Consider the following 19,172-nt stretch of genomic DNA (forward strand, 5'->3'; position numbering starts at 1 on the left):
AAAATTTATTTATATCGATCTCTCGCATATAAAATTCTTAAGAATGTTTCCTAAATATCGATCTCTCGCATACTTATAAAAATAACTTAGAAATCACACTCAGACGTTAATGACAATTAACATTTCAAGTCCATCTCTAGCACTCAAATATGCTAAGTATTGATGTTTAGGTCTGAACCCTAAAAATACCTCTCGGTCAGATTTAAGATTCTCAATTTGTCACGGAAAGTTAAAAGGAAAACAACAATACCAATAATCAATCAAGAACCGAATATTAATATATAAAATATCACCTCAATACATAAGAGTTTGAGCATATTACTCCCAATTCCAAAGGGTAGAATTAGCCACGCATACTTCTAGCACCTTCCATTCTCCCAATTGGGTTACAATTCACTCTATGGTGTTTTCCTCTCAATCTGGCACACTAGGATTGAGCCTCTAGCCCTCTATTTATCCTAATTTTCTAGGGTTAGGTTGGTTCCTGTGTCGCGCTAATGGACTAAATGATAAAACATAAAAAATGCCAAATCTTTCTTTGCATCTTTTCCATTTTGGGACCTTCCGGCTTTATCTTTTTTAGCTCAAATTATTCTCCTTTATTCTAAATCTTCAATCGTCCTTATAAATCTGCAATTAACACCAAATTTGGGAATAAAATATTCTTATTCAAATAAAGATCATAAAAAATATAAAAAAGATATAAATTAATAAATTAGGGATTATTTTATATGTAAATTAGCAATAAATTCTCATAAGTGCCTATATTTTAATATGAAATATTACTAAAATTAGGCACTTATCACTCTCTTATTTATACTAAGGTAGGCCCAATAAATGCATAACCATGCTTTGTTACTCCTAATTGGGATTAATGTATTTAACCTGGGACGTTACGTGGATCCTTTTTTTTTTTTGCAGAGAGGCCGATAGGCTGTGAATATAATCGAGCATCCAGTCTTTCGGTCTCCATAGAGAGGTTGATGGACATTAGTACTCAGTAAATTGGCTTACATGTTGATCAGGAAAGACCGAAAGCCCGACTAGCGTTGTCCCTTGTTATAAGACAATATAATACAACAAATCTCAACATTGGCCTACTAAATCCAACATTAGTAAGTTAAATATGATTAAATTTTTTGAGATAAATAAAGACTACTTAAGAAAAATATTTCTCCAACATGAAAATAAAGAAAAAAGATACTGGTTTTTGAAGACCTTTTCTCAAGAAGAACTTCATAATTACAGGGAAGAATACTACACATTTTTAGAATCAGTTCAAGAAAATATTCTTTATTTTAGATGGTTTGAACAAACTGGTTAGACAAATAAAATCTAAATGTCATAAAAATCGATGAAAAAAAAATGAAGAACTTTGACCAACAAAGTTGCTGTAAAATCCCAGCTTTAGAAGAAATAAAATTCCCAAATATTGAAAACAAGGAGGTAACAACTCCCCCTTTTTAAATGCTTAGAGAAAAATGAGAAATAGATATAGAAGACATTCAAAATATTTGAATATTCATAGTCAACTTGATTATGACAATCAATTATACCAAGTAGCAATAACTACAAATAACAATGAATCAAACGTAGGAAACAAAGGTAAAAGGTTAGAAAAATCGCTAATAAAACCGTTTCAATTCTCCAAACAAGAATTAAAAGATCTGAAAATAGGAAGATATGCTAATACAACATTGGGAGAAATTAAAAAAAAATATTTTTTAAATATATCAAAGGTAAACACCATACAAAAAGTTGAAGAAATCCTAAATCAAAATATTATAAACCCAATCATTTTCCAACTAGTAGAAATTATTATAAATAACCAACCCTATTGGTCATTCAATTTGAAGAATGGGAGTTAGAACATCCCTCCACCTTTGATGGAAATGGCGTTACAGAATGGAATATTCATGGAATAACTGAACATCAAATTCGAAGAAAAATCTATAAAATAACTATGGTTGCATCACTCTAAAAAAGACTATTAAATTAATTTTTGGATTTAAAATGGATAGTATATTAAAAAAGGAGAGTCACCAACTTATTTTAAAACTCTCTTAATCTATTTAACGTTTTAATTAAAACATTAAAAAATAAACCTTGTAAAAGATATGAAATACTTCAGACTTAAATTCAATCCGTTGACTTAACCCCAAAAGATAAACAACTAAAAGTAACATTTAACCTTAAACAGTGAAAATTCACTGAGAGACTTAAGCTCTGTTTGTTGCTTGTAATAAGGCTATACGGGTATAATTGACATGTGGAAGGCCAAACCCCACAAACACAAACTTGTATAACAACTACTTTGTGCTCTTTCACCAAGAACATGGCCGAATATTTTGTCTTCGGAATTGCTGAATCTCTGCTAGGGAAGCTTGCATCTAATCTTTATGAAGAAGTTTCTCGAGCCTTTGATCTGTATGAGGATGTGCAAGGTCTGAGAGACACCTTGTTAATTGTAAAAGGCATGCTGTTGGATGCTGAGGAGAAGAAGGAGAAGAAGCATGGGTTGCGTGAATGGCTCAGGCAGATTCAAAACGTATGCCTAGATGCGGAAGATGTGTTGGATGGATTTGAGAGCAAAAGCCTGAGAAAACAAGTTCTCAAAGCTTCAGGCAGCACCAGGATGAAGGTTGACCACTTCTTTTCTTCATCTAATTCTCTTGTTTTCCGTTTTAGGATGGCTAGGCAAATAAAAACTGTTAGGCGTAGATTGGATAAGATAGCAGCTGATGGGAGCAAGTTTGGTCTTGAGAGGATTGATATTGATCACAGCCGTCTGCAAAGGAGAGAAATGACTTATTCTCATGTTGATGCTTCACGGGTTATAGGAAGGGAGAAGAATAGGGAAGAAATTATGAAGCTTTTGATGCAACCTCTCCTTCATGGTGATGGTTATGGAGATCAAAGTGTTTGTGTTATTCCCATAGTAGGTATTGGAGGGTTGGGGAAGACCACACTAGCAAAGTTGGTGTTCAATGATAAGAGAATGGATGATCTTTTCCCGTTGAAGATGTGGGTGTGTATTTCTGATGACTTTGACATAAGGCAGATAATTGTTAAAATCATCAACTCTGCTTCTGATCCAACCATTTCTGTTGTTCACCAAGAAAGCATTAACAATTTAGATATTGAGCAGTTACAAAGTCGTCTTAGACATAAACTTTCTTACCAGAAGTTTCTACTAGTCTTGGATGATGTATGGAATGAGGATCGTTCAAAATGGATAGAGTTGAAAGATTTAATTAAAGTTGGTGCAAGTGGAAGCAAAATCATAGTGACAACACGGAGTCACTCAATTGCTTCCATGATGGGCACTGTTCCCTCGTATGTTTTAGAAGGTCTTTCTGCGGAGAATTGCTTATCTCTGTTTCTCAAATGGGCATTTAGGGAAGGTGAAGAAAAAGAACACCCAAATCTAGTGGAAATTGGAAAAGAAATAGTGAAAAAGTGCGGAGGGGTGCCACTAGCACTAAAAACTTCAGGAAGTTCCCTGTTCTCAGTGCTTGATTTAGAAAGATGGGAAAATATGAGAGACCATGAGCTATGGAACCTAAAACAACAGAAAGATGACATTTTACCTTCCCTAAAGTTGAGCTATGATCAAATGCCATCCTATTTGAGGCACTGTTTTGCTTTCTTTTCTCTTTATCCTAAAGATTTTGGCTTTACCAGTGCTGAAATGGCTAACTTTTGGGTCACACTTGGATTACTTCGATCACCATTTGGAAGTCAGAAGATAGAGAATGTTGGAAAACTATATATAGATGAGTTATATTCAAGATCATTTCTGGAGGACTTTGAGGACTTCGGCACAATGTACTATTTTAAACTACATGATTTGGTACATGATCTTTCGCTGTATGTTGCGAAAGAGGAGTTTCTAATGGTGAACTCCCACACTCACAAAATACCTGAGCAAATAAGGCATATATCAGTTGTTGAAAATGACTCACTAAGCCATACTTTGTTCCCCAAGTTCAGAGGTGTGAGAACTATAATATTTCCCGTTGATGGAGTGGGTGTTGGCAGTGAATATCTTTTGGAAACATGGATAAAAAGATACAAATACTTACGTCATTTAGATTTAAGTGATTCATTTTTTGAGACACTTCCTAATTCAATTGCTAAATTGGAGCATCTGCGACCTCTCAGTCTTGATAATAATTGTAGCATAAAAAGACTTCCTAATTCTTTTTGCAAACTCCAAAACTTACAAATGTTGTCTTTAAGAAGATGCTTGGGCCTTGAAACATTGCCTAAACGATTAGGGATGTTAATCAGCCTCCGAAAATTGTATTTTACCACAAAACAGTCTATTTTGTCAGAGGATGAATTTGCAAGCTTGAACAGTTTTCATTCTTTGATTTTTGAATACTGTGACAATTTGAAGTTTTTGTTCCGAGGAGCACAGGCACAACTCCCATCCCTTGAAGTTTTGATGATTCAATCATGTGGGAACCTAGAGTCCTTACCTCTTCATCTTCTCCCTAAACTTGAGGTTCTGATTGTAACAAGGTGCGTGATGCTAAACCTGTCCTTGAACAGCGAAAGACCAATCCAAAGATTGATGATGAAATATTTGCATATTGAGGAATGTGCACGGCAACAGACATTGCCTCAATGGATTCAAGGAGCCTCCAACACTTTGAGAACATTGTCAATTTCAAATTGTCATTGTCTTGAGATGCTTCCTGAGTGGCTTAACACAATGACTCATCTTAAGATGCTTTGTATTGTTAACTGTCCTCAGTTGTTGCATCTCCCAAGTGACATGCATCGTCTACGAGCCCTTGAAGATTTGATCATAGATGGTTGCCCTGAATTGGGTCGAAAATGTGAACCAGAGTCTGGTGAGTACTGGTCCTTTATCTCTCACATCAAATGTGTTTCCATTGGAGAAACAAAGAAAAGGAAACTTCTTTTTCAAATGCTTTCACGACTGCGCTTGAACTGCACTAAGTAAAATTGAACTGATGAACACCATGGGAGCTGCAAATTAAATTCTGATCATGTATGAAATCATCTAACTTCAATATTATTTTGTTGCCATCTTAACAGATCTTTACACTTTTATAGCTGGTATCTTGAATATATCAATGATGATAAAAGATATAGTTTAGTTGGATTTTTTGTTGTGCATGTCTGCCTTTAACATGAATCTGCTCTGCTTTCATTCTGTTAACTTCATGTTCTTCTCAAACCACACAAAAAACAAGAGTTCTATATTTGAACTACATATTATGTATTTGTATTCCATACATATATGTCATTAATTTGTTCAGAATCCATCCATTTTAGATCTGCTGTGTGATTTGCATAAGTTATCATAGGATCATGGTTAGCACTATTTCACTGATTGATTATGTTTTGTTCAGTAAATAGAAGAAACCTTCTAATAGTTTGTCGGGCTGTCATGAGTATTATGTGCAATATATTATTATATTATGGGAGCAAAACTCTGCCCTAGGCTTCTTTCACAAGTTACTTATTATATAATGACCAATTTACTAATTTATTTAATTTTAGTTTTTAATATTAATAAGTCCAATTTAGTTTATTAATTTTAAAAATCAATCTAATACAGATCATTCTGTGTAATTAGCAATGATACCAAATATATAATTGATAAACTAATTTACTTGAAGTAACGATATAAACTATAAGTGTTATTCCATACTATATACTAGTAGGCTATTGAGGGCAACCTCTCATATTGAGGCTGGGGAATTGAGAACTAAGAAGAGATTAGAAGAGAATGAACTATTGTATGTTCCTAGAGACAAAATGCACGAATACCTTGTTTTGAAGTTTGACAGTACAACGATGTCAGGTAATCATCAATATGTGTGGATGCACCAAGTGTCGATGGAGGAACTTGTTGTTCTATCACTAGAAACAAAGCAATGGTCTTGGATAACATCGTACATATGATTGTTGACAGAAGGAAAAGGATCGAAAAGCCCAAATGAAGCAACTATCGTTTAATGTAATGCTTCACAGTACGTAGTATATGATGGAAATTTGTTTCGAAGAGTATTTTCAACTCCTTTACTAAGGTGCGTAGAGGATAACCATATTCCTCAGATAATAGAGAAGGTACATGAGGATATATGTTGCCGTCACATCGAGTAAAATTCTTAAGAACGATTTTCATTGACCTTTTTAGAGAGGAAATTTTTCTCAATTTGTTTAGAGATTCGCAACTGTCAGTGGCATGGAGAGTTAAATATCACACCACCAAAGTAATTGTACATGTCACATGGACATTCTACACACTCTACATGTCTAATTTCTAAAATATAAAACACCAAGACAGAATCTATATGACATAATAAATTATATGATAGGAGATTGTCATTGAAAAAAATATACTTAATTGAAATTTATTTAAAAACTAATTAACTTCAACAAATTTCACATTATATGAAAATATGATTGGAGATTAAATAAAAATATTCTTATATATAATTTAAATATTTTTTTATTATATATAAGTTTTATATTTTATTTCTATAATCATAATGGAAATTTATATAATAAATTTAAATTTTTAAAAAATTATGGTATTATAGATCCAAAAAAATGTCTTTTAAATTTGATACATCATCGATATGTCCATGTGTCTAAACTTTATATTCCATAGATGAAATTTATTAATAGTGTCAATTGAGTATGTCACAAAGTGGGTGGAAGTAGAATCTTGTGGAAATTACAGCTGAAAAATTAAATAAGTTTATCTAAGAATCTATCATCTGCAGGTTCCAAGTTCCTCATATCCTAATATATGATGACAAGATGCTTTCTCCCACTTGTTAGGTGAGATAGTTGTGCGATGAGCTTGGAGTCTAACAAGTCCTTACATATCTGTAAACCATCTTAGACAAATGGACAGGGGAAGTGATGATCAATCGAGTCATATTGATGGGCTTTTCAGGTGGAGGTTAAATAAGATAAAAAAAAAGCATTGTGGGTTAATGAGTTTTTGTGTGGCATGGTTATATCATATCACTCCACAATTATTATCATAACTTTTGTTTAGTATATGGGTCAGACGCGATGTTTTTCATGAAATGACTCTTCCATCTCTACGGTGGAACCTGTTCCTGCTAGAGAGATGAGACTTAGAGAACTATTGAAGGCTTTGTCTTCTTCCTTCCTTCGAGCAGGTTGCTAAAGCTTCACTACGATCCTTCTGGCCTTCACGCTCTCAGTCTCTCAATCTCGGGTGAATGCCAAATGGGAGAGGTACCTGCAGAAGGCACTCCGACGCTCAAGTCAGTAAAGAAGGTATTTGACACTTGGGAGTGTACCGTGATAATGACGTACCTTTCTTCATGGAATGTGTGGTATTTATATTATTTTAATGGGCTTACCTTATTGGGTCTGATTAGTGGAATGGATCATACTTACGGTCGTATTACCTAATTCTTAATGGTAGTTTGGGTTCACTGACCTTGGTTTGAGCGTTAATGGAATAAGGTAGGGTGTCGATCAACCTGTCTGTCCGTGGAGGTCTCGGTCAGCTCGGTCAGGCCATGCCGAGTCATGGTAGTGACCGGTCGATGATGAAAGAGACCCAATGACAAGTCCAAGTGCAAGCCCAACAAAGAGAAGATCTGGGCCTACCACTAGAGCCATGGCCAAGAAGGATCAAGAAGATTGGAATACTGCTACTAATTGCAAAGAAACCTTCTTGTACATGTTTAAAATGCCATAACTCCAGTGTAGAAGTAGGATTTATTTTTCTTGTTAAAGTAGAATAAGAAATTTTACTTGTAATCTTTTTAGGTGAAATTCGGTACCTAAAAACCAACCTTGGTTAAATTAGGATTCTTTGAACACCTAAATTAACCAAGGCCGGTTATGACTAAAGCGTTGGAGAAGAAAGCTTTCTATCACATGTTCCATGTGCTATGTCTCAAATTAGGCGCCAAATGCATCACATTTGATTTAGCTTTTATTTCATTTGTATTTGACTCTTCCAATTTCGGCCCTCCAATCCTATATAAGGAGGTGCTTGGTTCATGAAATGGAAAGATTATTCTGGAGCAAATTGCTGTCAAAATTGTGCCAATTTTACTCCTTGTCTCCTACCTCTCTAGGATAGACATTTTAATATTTATTCTTCACCTTTGCCAAGTGAGATGGCCTCACCACTCACTTTCCACACCTAGCATGCACCTTCAAGGAGTCCACAATTCTACGTGATTTTCTTGCTCATTCTCTTGCATGAATGCTTCCGCCAATCCACCAAAGGAAAGCTAACGGATGAAGGTACACCTCCATCAAGTGGTATCATGAGCCTAGGTTCTTCAAGAGCTAAGTGTGCCTTCTTCTTCTCATCTTGATTTCGTGTTGTTCATCTTGTATCCTTGAATGTCTTGTTGTTTTTGCATTTTATTTTTGATTTAGATGTTGTTTGGATAAATCCAATCGGTGCAATGTGTTCAAATTGTTTTTGAGCTTCTAATTTCAATTTTGTGTAGGTTTCCTTTGAGTTTTGGTGTTGCTGTTTTAATTTTGCTAGATTTGAGTCTTTCTTGCAATTTTAATCGGTTCATATTGTTGTGTTTGAGTCATTTTTTATTTTTGAATCCATAGATGTTTTGTCAAGTCATGTTTCTCCTAAATTGTCAATGCTTCTATGTAGTACTTTTCTTGATAATTTTGGTTCATTGATTTTCTTTTTGAGTCCAGATTTATAATTTTGTATTTGATCCTTTGGTGCATTTTAATTTTTAGATTTGAGTTCATATTTGTGTGCTAGATCCACACAAGTTCTTATACATCAATTCTATTGTGTTTTTGAAGTTTCTTGAAACTGTTTTTAATTCCAGAATTAGGCTTCCTCTGTTTTTGATTCTGTGTTGGCTGTTTTTGCTTATGAAATTAAATTCGTTGGAGAAAAATTATGAAATTCTGGATCTGAATAGTTTGAAGTGTTAGAAAAAAGTAAAAAAAAAAGTGAACCAAAATTCAAAATAGAAAAAAAATGATAAATCAAATACAATCAGTGTGCAATTCTGGCGCGAAAAAAAAAATGGTGAAGCGTCATCAGATTTGAAAAATTTATCACAATTAATTGGTGCATTCTTTTAGTGTGATTCCAGCGCCAAAAGTTAGTTAAGATATTGATCTGTTTGTGGTTAAAAATTCAAATCCAAATTTGAAAGATTCTGCTCAGCATAAATCAAGTAAGTCACACTTTTTGACACCTTAATATTTTGTAGTACTGTTTTGGTTTTGTTAATCCAAATCTAGTGTCATTCTCTAGGTTCAATTTGTACATTTGTTGAGTACCTTATTTTTTTTGCTTGTCAATATTTGTTCAATTACTCTTTCAAGTTGTCATACATCAACTCCCTTTGCTGTTTTCCAATTTCAAATTGAATTGTTTGTTGCTTTAACTTTTGTTGACCTCATTTCTTGGTGGATAAATAATTCAAAGGTGCTTGTTAAGTTTGGAGCTAACATATTTGGTGAGAGCTTTATCACTTAGTAGGTGTTGTTTTGAATTTTTAAAGTTGAATATCCTTGAGAGGTTGAGCAAGAGAGTAGCACCAAGTGAAGTTAAACACTTACACAAAGAAGGAGTGTCAAAAAGAAAAGAAGGATTGCATAGAATAGGAATTTCTAAATTTTTGTCAATTCAATTTTCTTTGTATTTTCTTTGAGTTGTAACTTGCAAAACCTTGAATAATTAGTGGATTAATTGCGTATTAGACGGTGAGAGTGTCTTCAAAGGTTCAAAGTGCCAAGAAGCCTCACCTTAGGAAACGTCTAGTTTACAAGCTTTCTAGATACCAATTTTTTCTATTAAAGTGTTTAATTGCTTTGTATTGCGTAATAGACGGCGAGTGTGTCTTCAATGGTTCTAAGTTCCTAGAAGCCTCACCTTAGGATACGTCTAGTTTAAAGCTTACTATAGCAATTTTTTTTCAAATTGTATTGTTTAATTGCTTTGCATTGTTTTCCTTAAATATTGTTTTCATTCTTGATTGTGCTCAAAGTGAATTACTTAGAGAAAGGTTTGTTAAAGTCTTGAAGGATAGAATTTGGCAACGAAAGGCTTGGTACTTAAGTGATCCAAGTGATCCACCTCCCTTTCCTGGGAATCTACCTACATTACTCCACCTATCTTTCGTTTAGTAAATTGCTTTTAACACATAAATTTAACCATGTCTTCTCATTCTCATCATTCTAGTGAAAGTGATAGAGAGTCCATTAAAACTCTTTTGAAACAATTAGCACAAGACTTTCAATCACTTTCATATAGACAATTGCAATATGAGTCCCAACTCAAAGAGAGGGATGAACATTTTGCTTTGATGATAGAAGAGTGAAATTGGTTAGAGAAAGGGATGAATACAACAAATCAAAAAAAAGTTCTCATGCATCTAGCTCTAGGGGAGATGATTCTTTTGGGGAACAAAATCTTAGAATTAATGACTATTATCAACCACCCCCTAGGAGAGCTAGAAGAGAAAGACAAGAAAGCGCTAAGGAGGTTAGGGTAGACCTACCTTATTTCCATGGAAAAGAAAACGTAAAAGCTTATCTAGATTGGGAAATGAAGGTAGAACAATTGTTTGCTTGCCATAGAGTGAGTGAGGAACGAAAGGTACCCCTAGCCACCCTAATCTTTCAAGGTAATGCTATGTATTGGTGGATTGCCCTTGAGCAAGATAGGCGCCTTCATAAGGACCCTCCCATAGAGTATTGGAATGATCTTAGGGAGCCTTAAGACGCCGCCATATTCCCTCCTATTATAATAGGGTGTTAATGTACAAGCTCCAAAGACTCCAACAAAAGACTATGAACGTAGAGGAATATAGGTAGAAAATGGAATTATACATGATGAGAACCTCAATTAGAGAGTCCGAGACCACTACCATAGCAAGATTTTGAGTGGACTCAATCTTGAGATTAGAGATAGAGTTGAACTTTTACCCTATAGAGACTTGAATGATTTAATTCAAATTTGTATCAAAGGTGAACAACAAAATTTAAGGAAAAGTCATAGGGAAGGTTCATATTTTAACTCCTATCCCAAGAGAGAGTATAAAAAAGAGGAAACTTCAAAGGAAAGATATAAGGAAACTCCCAAAAATATAGATAAAGAAGTGATAACCCCACAACCCCGTAGCAGAGATAAAAAATGTTTTAAATGCTTTGGAAGAGGTCATATAGCTGCCCAATGCCTAAATAGGAGAACTATATTCTTAAGGGGTAATGATGTATATAGTAGCCAAAGTGATGAAGCTAACGGGGAAGAAGAAAAAAAAGTAGTGAAGGGGCTTATCCATGTGAGGGTGAGTTAATGATGATCCGTAGAACCCTCAACAATCAACCTAGTATGAACCAAGAGACACAAAGGGAGAACATTTTTCACACAAGGTGTAAAGTTTTTGAAAATGTGTGTTCTCTCATTGTGGATAGTGGTTCTTGCTGCAACTGTTGTAGCGCTAGGATGGTTGAAAAGTTGAATCTACAATTAATCCCTCATCCTAAACCTTACAAACTTCAATAGATCAATGAAGATGGGGAGTTAACTGTAGATCAACAAGTGAAAGTCGAGTTTTCTGTGGGGAACTATAAAGATAAAGTTTTGTGTGATGTAGTTCCTATGGAAGCTTGTCATATTTTATTGGTAGACCTTGGCAATTTGATAAGAAAACTATGCACAATGGTCTTACCAATGAGATTACTTTCACTCACAAAGAAAAGAAGTTTGTACTTTATCCCTTATCATCTTCCCAAGTGATAAAAGACCAAGTGCAAATGAGGAAAAAAAGAGAGGAAGAGAAAAAAAAAAAGAGTAGAAAACCAAGAAAAAGCCCTTAAGGAAAAAGAGACATGGGAGAAGAGTGTTCCTTCCCACAAGGTCATTCAAAAAGAAAAAGAAAAATTTGAAAATAAGATTGAAAAAATACTTCTTTTTGAACAACCTTCAAGCCTCCTACTTTGTAAAGGAACACTTACATGCACTGCCACACTTACTGAGACTTGTGTTCTACCTTCTCAAGTAAAAGATATTTTAAAAGACTTTGATGACATATTCTCTAAGGATGGCCCTAGTGGACTTCCACCTTTTAGAGGAATTGAACATCAAATAGATTTAGTTTCAGGAGCTAGTCTACCCAATAGACCAGCCTATAGAACTAATCCTGAAGAAACTAAGGAGATAGAATCACAAGTGTAGGATTTGTTGGATAAGGGTTGGGTTCAAAATAGCCTAAGTCCTTGTGTTGTACCTGTCTTGTTGATGCCCAAAAAAGATGGCAAGTGGAGAATGTGTTGTGATTGTAGAGCCATCAATAACATCACCATCAAGTATAGGCATCCAATTCCAATACTTGAATGTGTTGTGCTTGATGAATTGCATGGGTTCACCATATTTTCTAAAATTGATCTTAAAAATGGATATCACCAAATTAGAATTAAAGAAGGTGATTAGTGGAAAACCGCTTTTAAAACCAAATTTGGACTATATGAGTTGTTAGTGATGCCTTTTGGGCTCACTAATGCACTTAGCACTTTCATGAGGCTAATGAATCATGTCTTAAGGGATTGTATAGGTAAATATATAGTAGTTTATTTTGATGATATTTTAGTATATAGCAAAAGCCTAGAATCTCACCTAAGTCACCTTAGGGAAGTTCTCCTAGTGCTTAGGTATAATAGTTTGTTTGTTAATAGAGATAAATGTACCTTTTGTGTTGATAGTGTAGTATTTTTAGGGTTTATTGTTAACAAAAATGGGGTACATGTTGACCCCGAAAAAATCAACGCCATCCAAGAATGGCCAATTCCACAAAATGTAGGGGAAGTTAGGAGTTTTCATGGATTAGCAAGCTTTTATAGAAGATTTATGCCTAACTTCTCGAGTCTAGCTTCACCACTCAATGAGTTAGTGAAGAAAGACGCTCCATTTTGTTGGACCGAGAAGCAAGATCAAACCTTCAAGAGGCTAAAAGCTCAACTCACTAATGCACTCATTCTAACTTTACCAAATTTTGAAAAAACTTTTGAGCTAGAGTGTGATGCATCGGGAGTAGGCATAGGTGTCATGTTGTTGCAAGGTGGACATCCAATTGCTTTTTTTAGTGAAAAACTTCATGGAGCCACTCTCAACTACCCCACCTATGATAAAGAGATCTATGCACTTGTGAAGGCCTTAAAGACTTGGGAGCACTATCTAGTATCTAAAGAATTTGTCGTTCATAGTAATCATGAGTCTTTAAAATATTTGAAAGGTCAACATAAGTTGGACAAACGACATGCAAAATGGATGGAATTTCTTGAACAATTTCCTTATGTTATCAAATACAAGAAGGGTAGTACAAACATTGTGGCCGATGCTCTCTCAAGGAGACATGCCCTATTTTCAAAACTTGGAGCCCAAATTCTTGGATTTGAAAACATAATTGAACTCTACAAAGAAGATCATGATTTTGCATCCATCTTTTCTAAATGTGAACATAGAGCACAAAGAGGATTTTATGTGTTTGGGGGGTATCTTTTTAAAGAAGGAAAACTTTGTATACCTCAAGGAACACATAAAAAACTTCTTGTAAAAGAATCTCATGAAGGAGGTCTCATGGGCCATTTTGGAGTTGGTAAGACTCTACAGCTTTTAAAAGGAAAATTCTTTTGGCCGCATATGAGAAGAGACGTCCAAAGACTTTGTTTTAGATGCATATCATGTTTAAAAGCTAAGTCTAAAATAATGCCTCATGGACTCTATACTCCTTTACCTTTTGAAAGTGCTCCATGGGAAGACATTAACATGGATTTTATTCTTGGACTTCCTAGGACTGCAAGAGGTTTTGATTCCATTTTTGTGGTTGTGGATCGTTTTAGTAAAATGGCACATTTTATTCCATGCCACAAAGTGGATGATGCAAATAATATCTCTAGATTCTTCTTTAGAGATGTGGTAAGACTTCATGGACTACCTAGAAGCATAGTGTCCAATAGAGATCCAAAATTTATAAGTCATTTTTGGAGAACCCTTTGGGAAAGACTTGGAACCAAATTGAATTTTTCAACTTCTTGTCATCCTCAAACGAATGGACAAACCGAAGTTGTAAATCGATCTCTTGGTACTATGCTTAGGGCAGTCATGAAAGGCAACCATAAATCTTGGGATGAGCATCTTCCTCATATTGAGTTTTCATACAATAGAGTAGTTCATAAAACTACTAATATTTCTCCATTTGAGGTTGTTTATGGATTTAATCCTCTTACTCCTTTAGATTTTTTGCCACTTCCTAATCCACAAGAATTTTACATAAGGAAGGAGTAAAAAAAGTTGAATTTGTTAAGAAAATGCATGAGAGGATTAAAGAACAAATACAACAGCAAACTGAGAAATATACAAAACATAACAATAAGGGGAAAAGAGAGATAGTATTTGAAGAAAGAGATTTAGTTTGGCTTCATCTTAGGAAAGATAGATTTCCAACTAAGAGGAAGTCCAAACTTAGTCCTCGAGGTGACAGACCCTTCCAAGTCCTCAAAAGAATTAACAACAATGCATACATTCTTGATTTACTTGAAGAATATGGAATTCATCATACTTTTAATGTTGTGGACTTAATGCCTTTTGTAGGAAGTAATGAAGAAGAAGAAGTAGAAGCATTGGATTTGAGGACAAATCCTTTTCAAGAGGGAGGGGATGATGGAAGAGACCCAAGGACAAGTCCAAGTGCAAGCCCAACAAAGAGAAGATCCGGGCCTACCACTAGAGCCATGGCCAAGAGGGATAAAAAAGATTGGAATACTGCTACTGATGGCAGAGAAACCTTCTTGTACATGTTTAAAATGCCATAACTCTAGTAAAGAAGTAGGATTTATTTTTCTTGTTAAAGTAGAATAGCAAATTTTACTTGTAATTCTTTTTAGGTGAAATTTGGTACCTAAAAACCAACCTTGGTTAAATTAAGGTTCTTTGAACACCTAAATTAACCAAGGTCGGTTATGACTAAAGCCTTGGAGAAGAGAGCACATGTTCCATGTGCTTAAAAGCTTTCCATCACATGTTCCATGTGTTATGTCTCAAATTAGGCGTCAAATGCATCACATTTGATTTAGCTTTTATTTCATTTGTATTTGACTGTTCCAATTTCGACCCTCCAATCCTTTATAAGGAGGTGCTTGGTTCATGAAATGGCAAGATTATTCTAGAGCAAATTGTTTCAAAAATTGTGCCAATTTTGCTCCTTGTCTCCTACCTCTTTAGGATAGACTTTTTAATCTTCATTCTTCACCTTTGCCAAGTGAGATGGCCTCACCACTCACTCTCCACACCTAGCATGCACCTTCAAGGAGTCCACAACTCTACGTGAGTTCCTTGCTCATTCTCTTCCATGAATGCTTCCGCCAATCCACCAAAGAAAAGCTAACGGATGAAGGTACACCTCTACCAGTCGGTCCATACCAATACACTTGCCCCCAGGATCGAGGGTAGATGTATTCGATGAGCCTTTGATGATAGGTGTCGGTCAGTTATCATTAGGTATGTGATTGTTGGACTTCCTGAGGTATGACATGACCTCAAGTAGCATGACATGACTCGCATTAATGAGGGGTTTTTTGGGCGCGAAGCGTTTTGGGCCATTGGATCTTGGAGATCTAATGGTTGAGATCGTTGCGACGCTTCGTCTTTTGAGGTCCTTGGCTCCTATAAATAGTGGTCCCAACAGTTTAGGGTTTAGGGTTTAGGGTTTAGGGTTTAGGGTTTAGGGTTTAGGGTTTAGGGTTTAGGGTTAGGGTTTAGGGTTTAGGGTTTAGGGTTTAGGGTTTAGGGTTTAGGGTTTAGGGTTTAGGGTTTAGGGTTTAGGGTTTAGGGTTTAGGGTTAGGGTTTAGGGGAGATATTGTGTTACTTCTCTGCTTGAGTGTTTTGATAGCCGAGGGATCTCTCGCCTCTGCTCCGATAACCGAGTGTTCTCTCACCCTTCTGCTTTGTTCCCGGTCTTCACCTTTATATAAGGTTAGTCACGTCAACCTTGTCTCGGCCCACATCTTCTTCTGATCACCCTTCCCTTTCTCTTGTCTGTCTGTCCTCTTCGTCGTCTTCTTTTTCTTTTTCTTCTTCTTCTTCTGGGTCCTCTACAACCGACTCCTTGTCGGTTGGGGTGGCCGACGTGCCATTTCAGGTAGAGGTTGTTGTGGATCTTAGCTGGGTAGACCCTAAGGTGGTTGGGATCTCGTCTGCCTATTCGACTACAGCTTTTGTATCCAAGTTTTTGGATAAGTGTCCGGTTTTAAAGGCAGGTGGGCATTCTAGCTTCTTTAGCGTTGAACCATGCTCATCTATCGAGAGTGTTTGTATGGGGAGACCAGGTACCAGTCCCTCCTTCTTTTACCAGATTCATCCAAACACCTAAGCATTCATCCAGGCCTTTCGTCTGTTGTGTGACGTCTTGTGTCTTCACCCTTCTCCCTCTTCTTTTCTCTCCTGCTACACCTCTCACCCAACCAATCTTGTCTCATGGAACTCGTTGATCGGTCAGTCAGGGAGTGTTCTTTTCAATTCTTTCTTCGTTTCCTATAAGAGATTTAAAGAGAGATTCGTTAAGGTTATCATTCGACCGGAGACGACGACCTATTTCTTTGACAAGACTAGTCAGTCGCGGTTTCCCCTCTACTGGACTAGCAAACCTCGTGACTTTAAGGAGTGATCGAGGCCGATGGGGAGTGCTGATGAGTTAGAGATTCCCTCACTCTTCGATGCACTCCCGAGGAAGCTTCCCACAAGGAAGCTTATCGGTGCTTATACCGAGTCGATGCAATGGGCGACCGTTAAGGGTATGAGACTTTATTTCTGCTAATAGTCGGTCTTATGCTTTGTCTTCTAACACTTGTTCTTTTTTGCAGAAATTATGGCCCAAGAATCTCCCGCTGGTGCTGATGTGTTGGATGCTTATCGAAAACGGGCGGCCGAGAGGAAAGAACGTCGTAGCATCGACAACCTGGACACAACAAACGGCTCGGGTGCCCATGCTGGCAAGGGCTTGACCGACCCTTCTAGCAAATCAAAGAAAAGGTCAAGGGAGGGTGGTAACATTGCTACCATCACCCGCTCCCCTGGCTCTCTACCGACACCTCCCCCTCGTCGGGAGGCGATTGAGGTGGATTCACCCTGGCCCAAGCGCGTTGCAAAGGCGGTCAACCCTCCAGAGATCGAGCGATCAATGGAGGTATCGATGTCACCCCTGACCCTTCTAGGGGTGACATGCAGTTCACTCGGGGGGTGCGCCTGACGCTTCCCGAAGCCACCCGGGAGGTTATCTGAGTCGTCCCTTCGTCGAACTTGCTAAGGGGCGGCTTGGAAATGTTGTGCCGCTCAATGTTCATGATCCAACTGGGTGTCAAGAACGAGATCGCCATGCTGAGGAGATATCCCGACTAGATCATGAGTTGGTTGAGGCGTCCGGTCATCTGAAGCAGTCTTTGGCTGCTAACTCCGACCTCTCAAAGAGACTGGACTCGGAGGTGGCTGAGAAGGAGAAAATTTAGCAGGAGGCTGTTGAGGCTTGGCGCCGCTTGGCGGAGGTGGAGGCCGAAATGGCTAGGGTGGTGGCTGAAAACACCCAACTGAGGAAGATGGTGGAGGATAGGGATGAGAAACTTTCATCTTCAGCGACCGAGTTGACTACCCTACAAGCTGCTAGGGACGAGGCCGAGGCAAAGCTGGATCACAACTTCGACCAGACCGAGGAGTTGCTGAAGCAAAGCTTCCTCCGAGCTGTCCATCAGGCCCATGTTCTTTATAGGGGGTCGTCGGCCTCTGGTACCTTCGATCTTGACAACGAAGTGTACTTGGATCGAATCATGCCAATTGTTGAGATGAATGCTTTAGTGAGGCAACTGTGTTGGTCGATCGAAGGTAAGGAAGACGAAGATCATGAAGACTAGTTTCGCCTTTGGCTGAGTTATGGCCTTTTTGGTTTTGAATCTCTCTCCTCCGAGGTCGGGGTGTGGCCTCCCTCTTTTTGATTTTATCAATGTATCAGTTGTTTCTTTCATTGCGTTGTGTATCCGGTGTAAATGGGTTTAAGCAAAATTTTCACTAGTTAATATGTCGGTCTTTATTTGAATGGGCAATTGACCTTCAATGTGAGTTTTTAATCGAACAAGTTGAATGAGCGATCAACCTTCAATGTGAGTGTGTAATTGAACAAGTTGAATGGCGATCGGCCTTTGATGTGAATTTTTAATTGAACGAGTTGAATGGCGATCAGCCTTCAATGTGTTTTTTTAATCGAACGAGTTGAATGGGTGATCGACTTCTTGTTAATCAATGATTTGCGTCAAGTTAAAAGGGTAACTTGTGTGTGTTGAACGACCTTGCCATGGTATGTCAGTTTAGACTACATCCAGGCCGAACCAAATTGAGCGATATCGGTAGGGTATGCCATTGAAGGCTCCATCCAGACCGAACCGAGTAAGGGGTGTTGGCAGGGTATGTCGGTTAAGGCTACGTCCAGGCTAAACCTAGTTAAGCGATGTCGGCAGGGTATGCCGGTTAGGGCTTCAGCCAGACCGAACCGAATGAGAGGTGTTTGTAGACTATGCTGGTTAGGGCTACGTCCAGACAAAACCTAGTTGAGCGGTGTCAGCAAAGTATGCCGGTTAAGGCTTCATCTAGACCGAATCGAGGCTTTGAAGGAAAGCAGTGCTAGTATTTTGAGAAAAACGCCTCGTTAAAACCTTCCAATAGAGTGAGGAAAGAGTGCGTAATTTTATTTCTTTCAGTTGTAATAAAACTTAAGGTGCGTGACATTCCACGTCCTTGGTACAATTTTGCCTGAAAGTCATTCTAAGTGATAAGCTCCCCCCTTTGCGACTTCTCGAACTCGGAATGATCCCTCCCAGTTGGACGAGAACTTCCCTTCATTTTTTTCTTGCATCTCTGCGCATTCTCCATACGAGGTCTCCCCTCAAAAAATTCCTTGATCGGACTTTCGTGTTGTAACGCCTTGACGCCCTAAGCTTGCATGCGGTCTGTCGGATCTTGCTTTTGTCTCGCAACTCGCTTACCAAGTCGAGGTTGACCGCTAGGCTTTCCTCGTTTAGGGTGACGTCGAACATTTGCCTTCGTATGGTGGGCTCATCCACTTCGACTAGGATCATCGCCTCGGTCTCGTATGTC

The 19,172-nt window shown here is 37.5% G+C and overlaps 1 protein-coding gene across 1 annotated transcript; it reads left to right on the forward strand.

Moving 5' to 3' along the window:
• Window positions 1-2,277: 2,277 nt before the first annotated feature.
• On the forward strand, window positions 2,278-5,137 carry LOC137814048 (disease resistance protein RGA2-like). Its single transcript, XM_068616582.1, has one exon. It carries the CDS (start codon window positions 2,336-2,338, stop codon window positions 4,973-4,975), a length of 2,640 nt encoding a protein of 879 aa, XP_068472683.1. The 5' UTR covers window positions 2,278-2,335; the 3' UTR covers window positions 4,976-5,137.
• Window positions 5,138-19,172: the final 14,035 nt, after the last annotated feature.

Source organism: Phaseolus vulgaris, chromosome 1 (genome assembly GCF_000499845.2).
Source record: "Phaseolus vulgaris cultivar G19833 chromosome 1, P. vulgaris v2.0, whole genome shotgun sequence".
Lineage (NCBI taxonomy): Eukaryota > Viridiplantae > Streptophyta > Magnoliopsida > Fabales > Fabaceae > Phaseolus > Phaseolus vulgaris.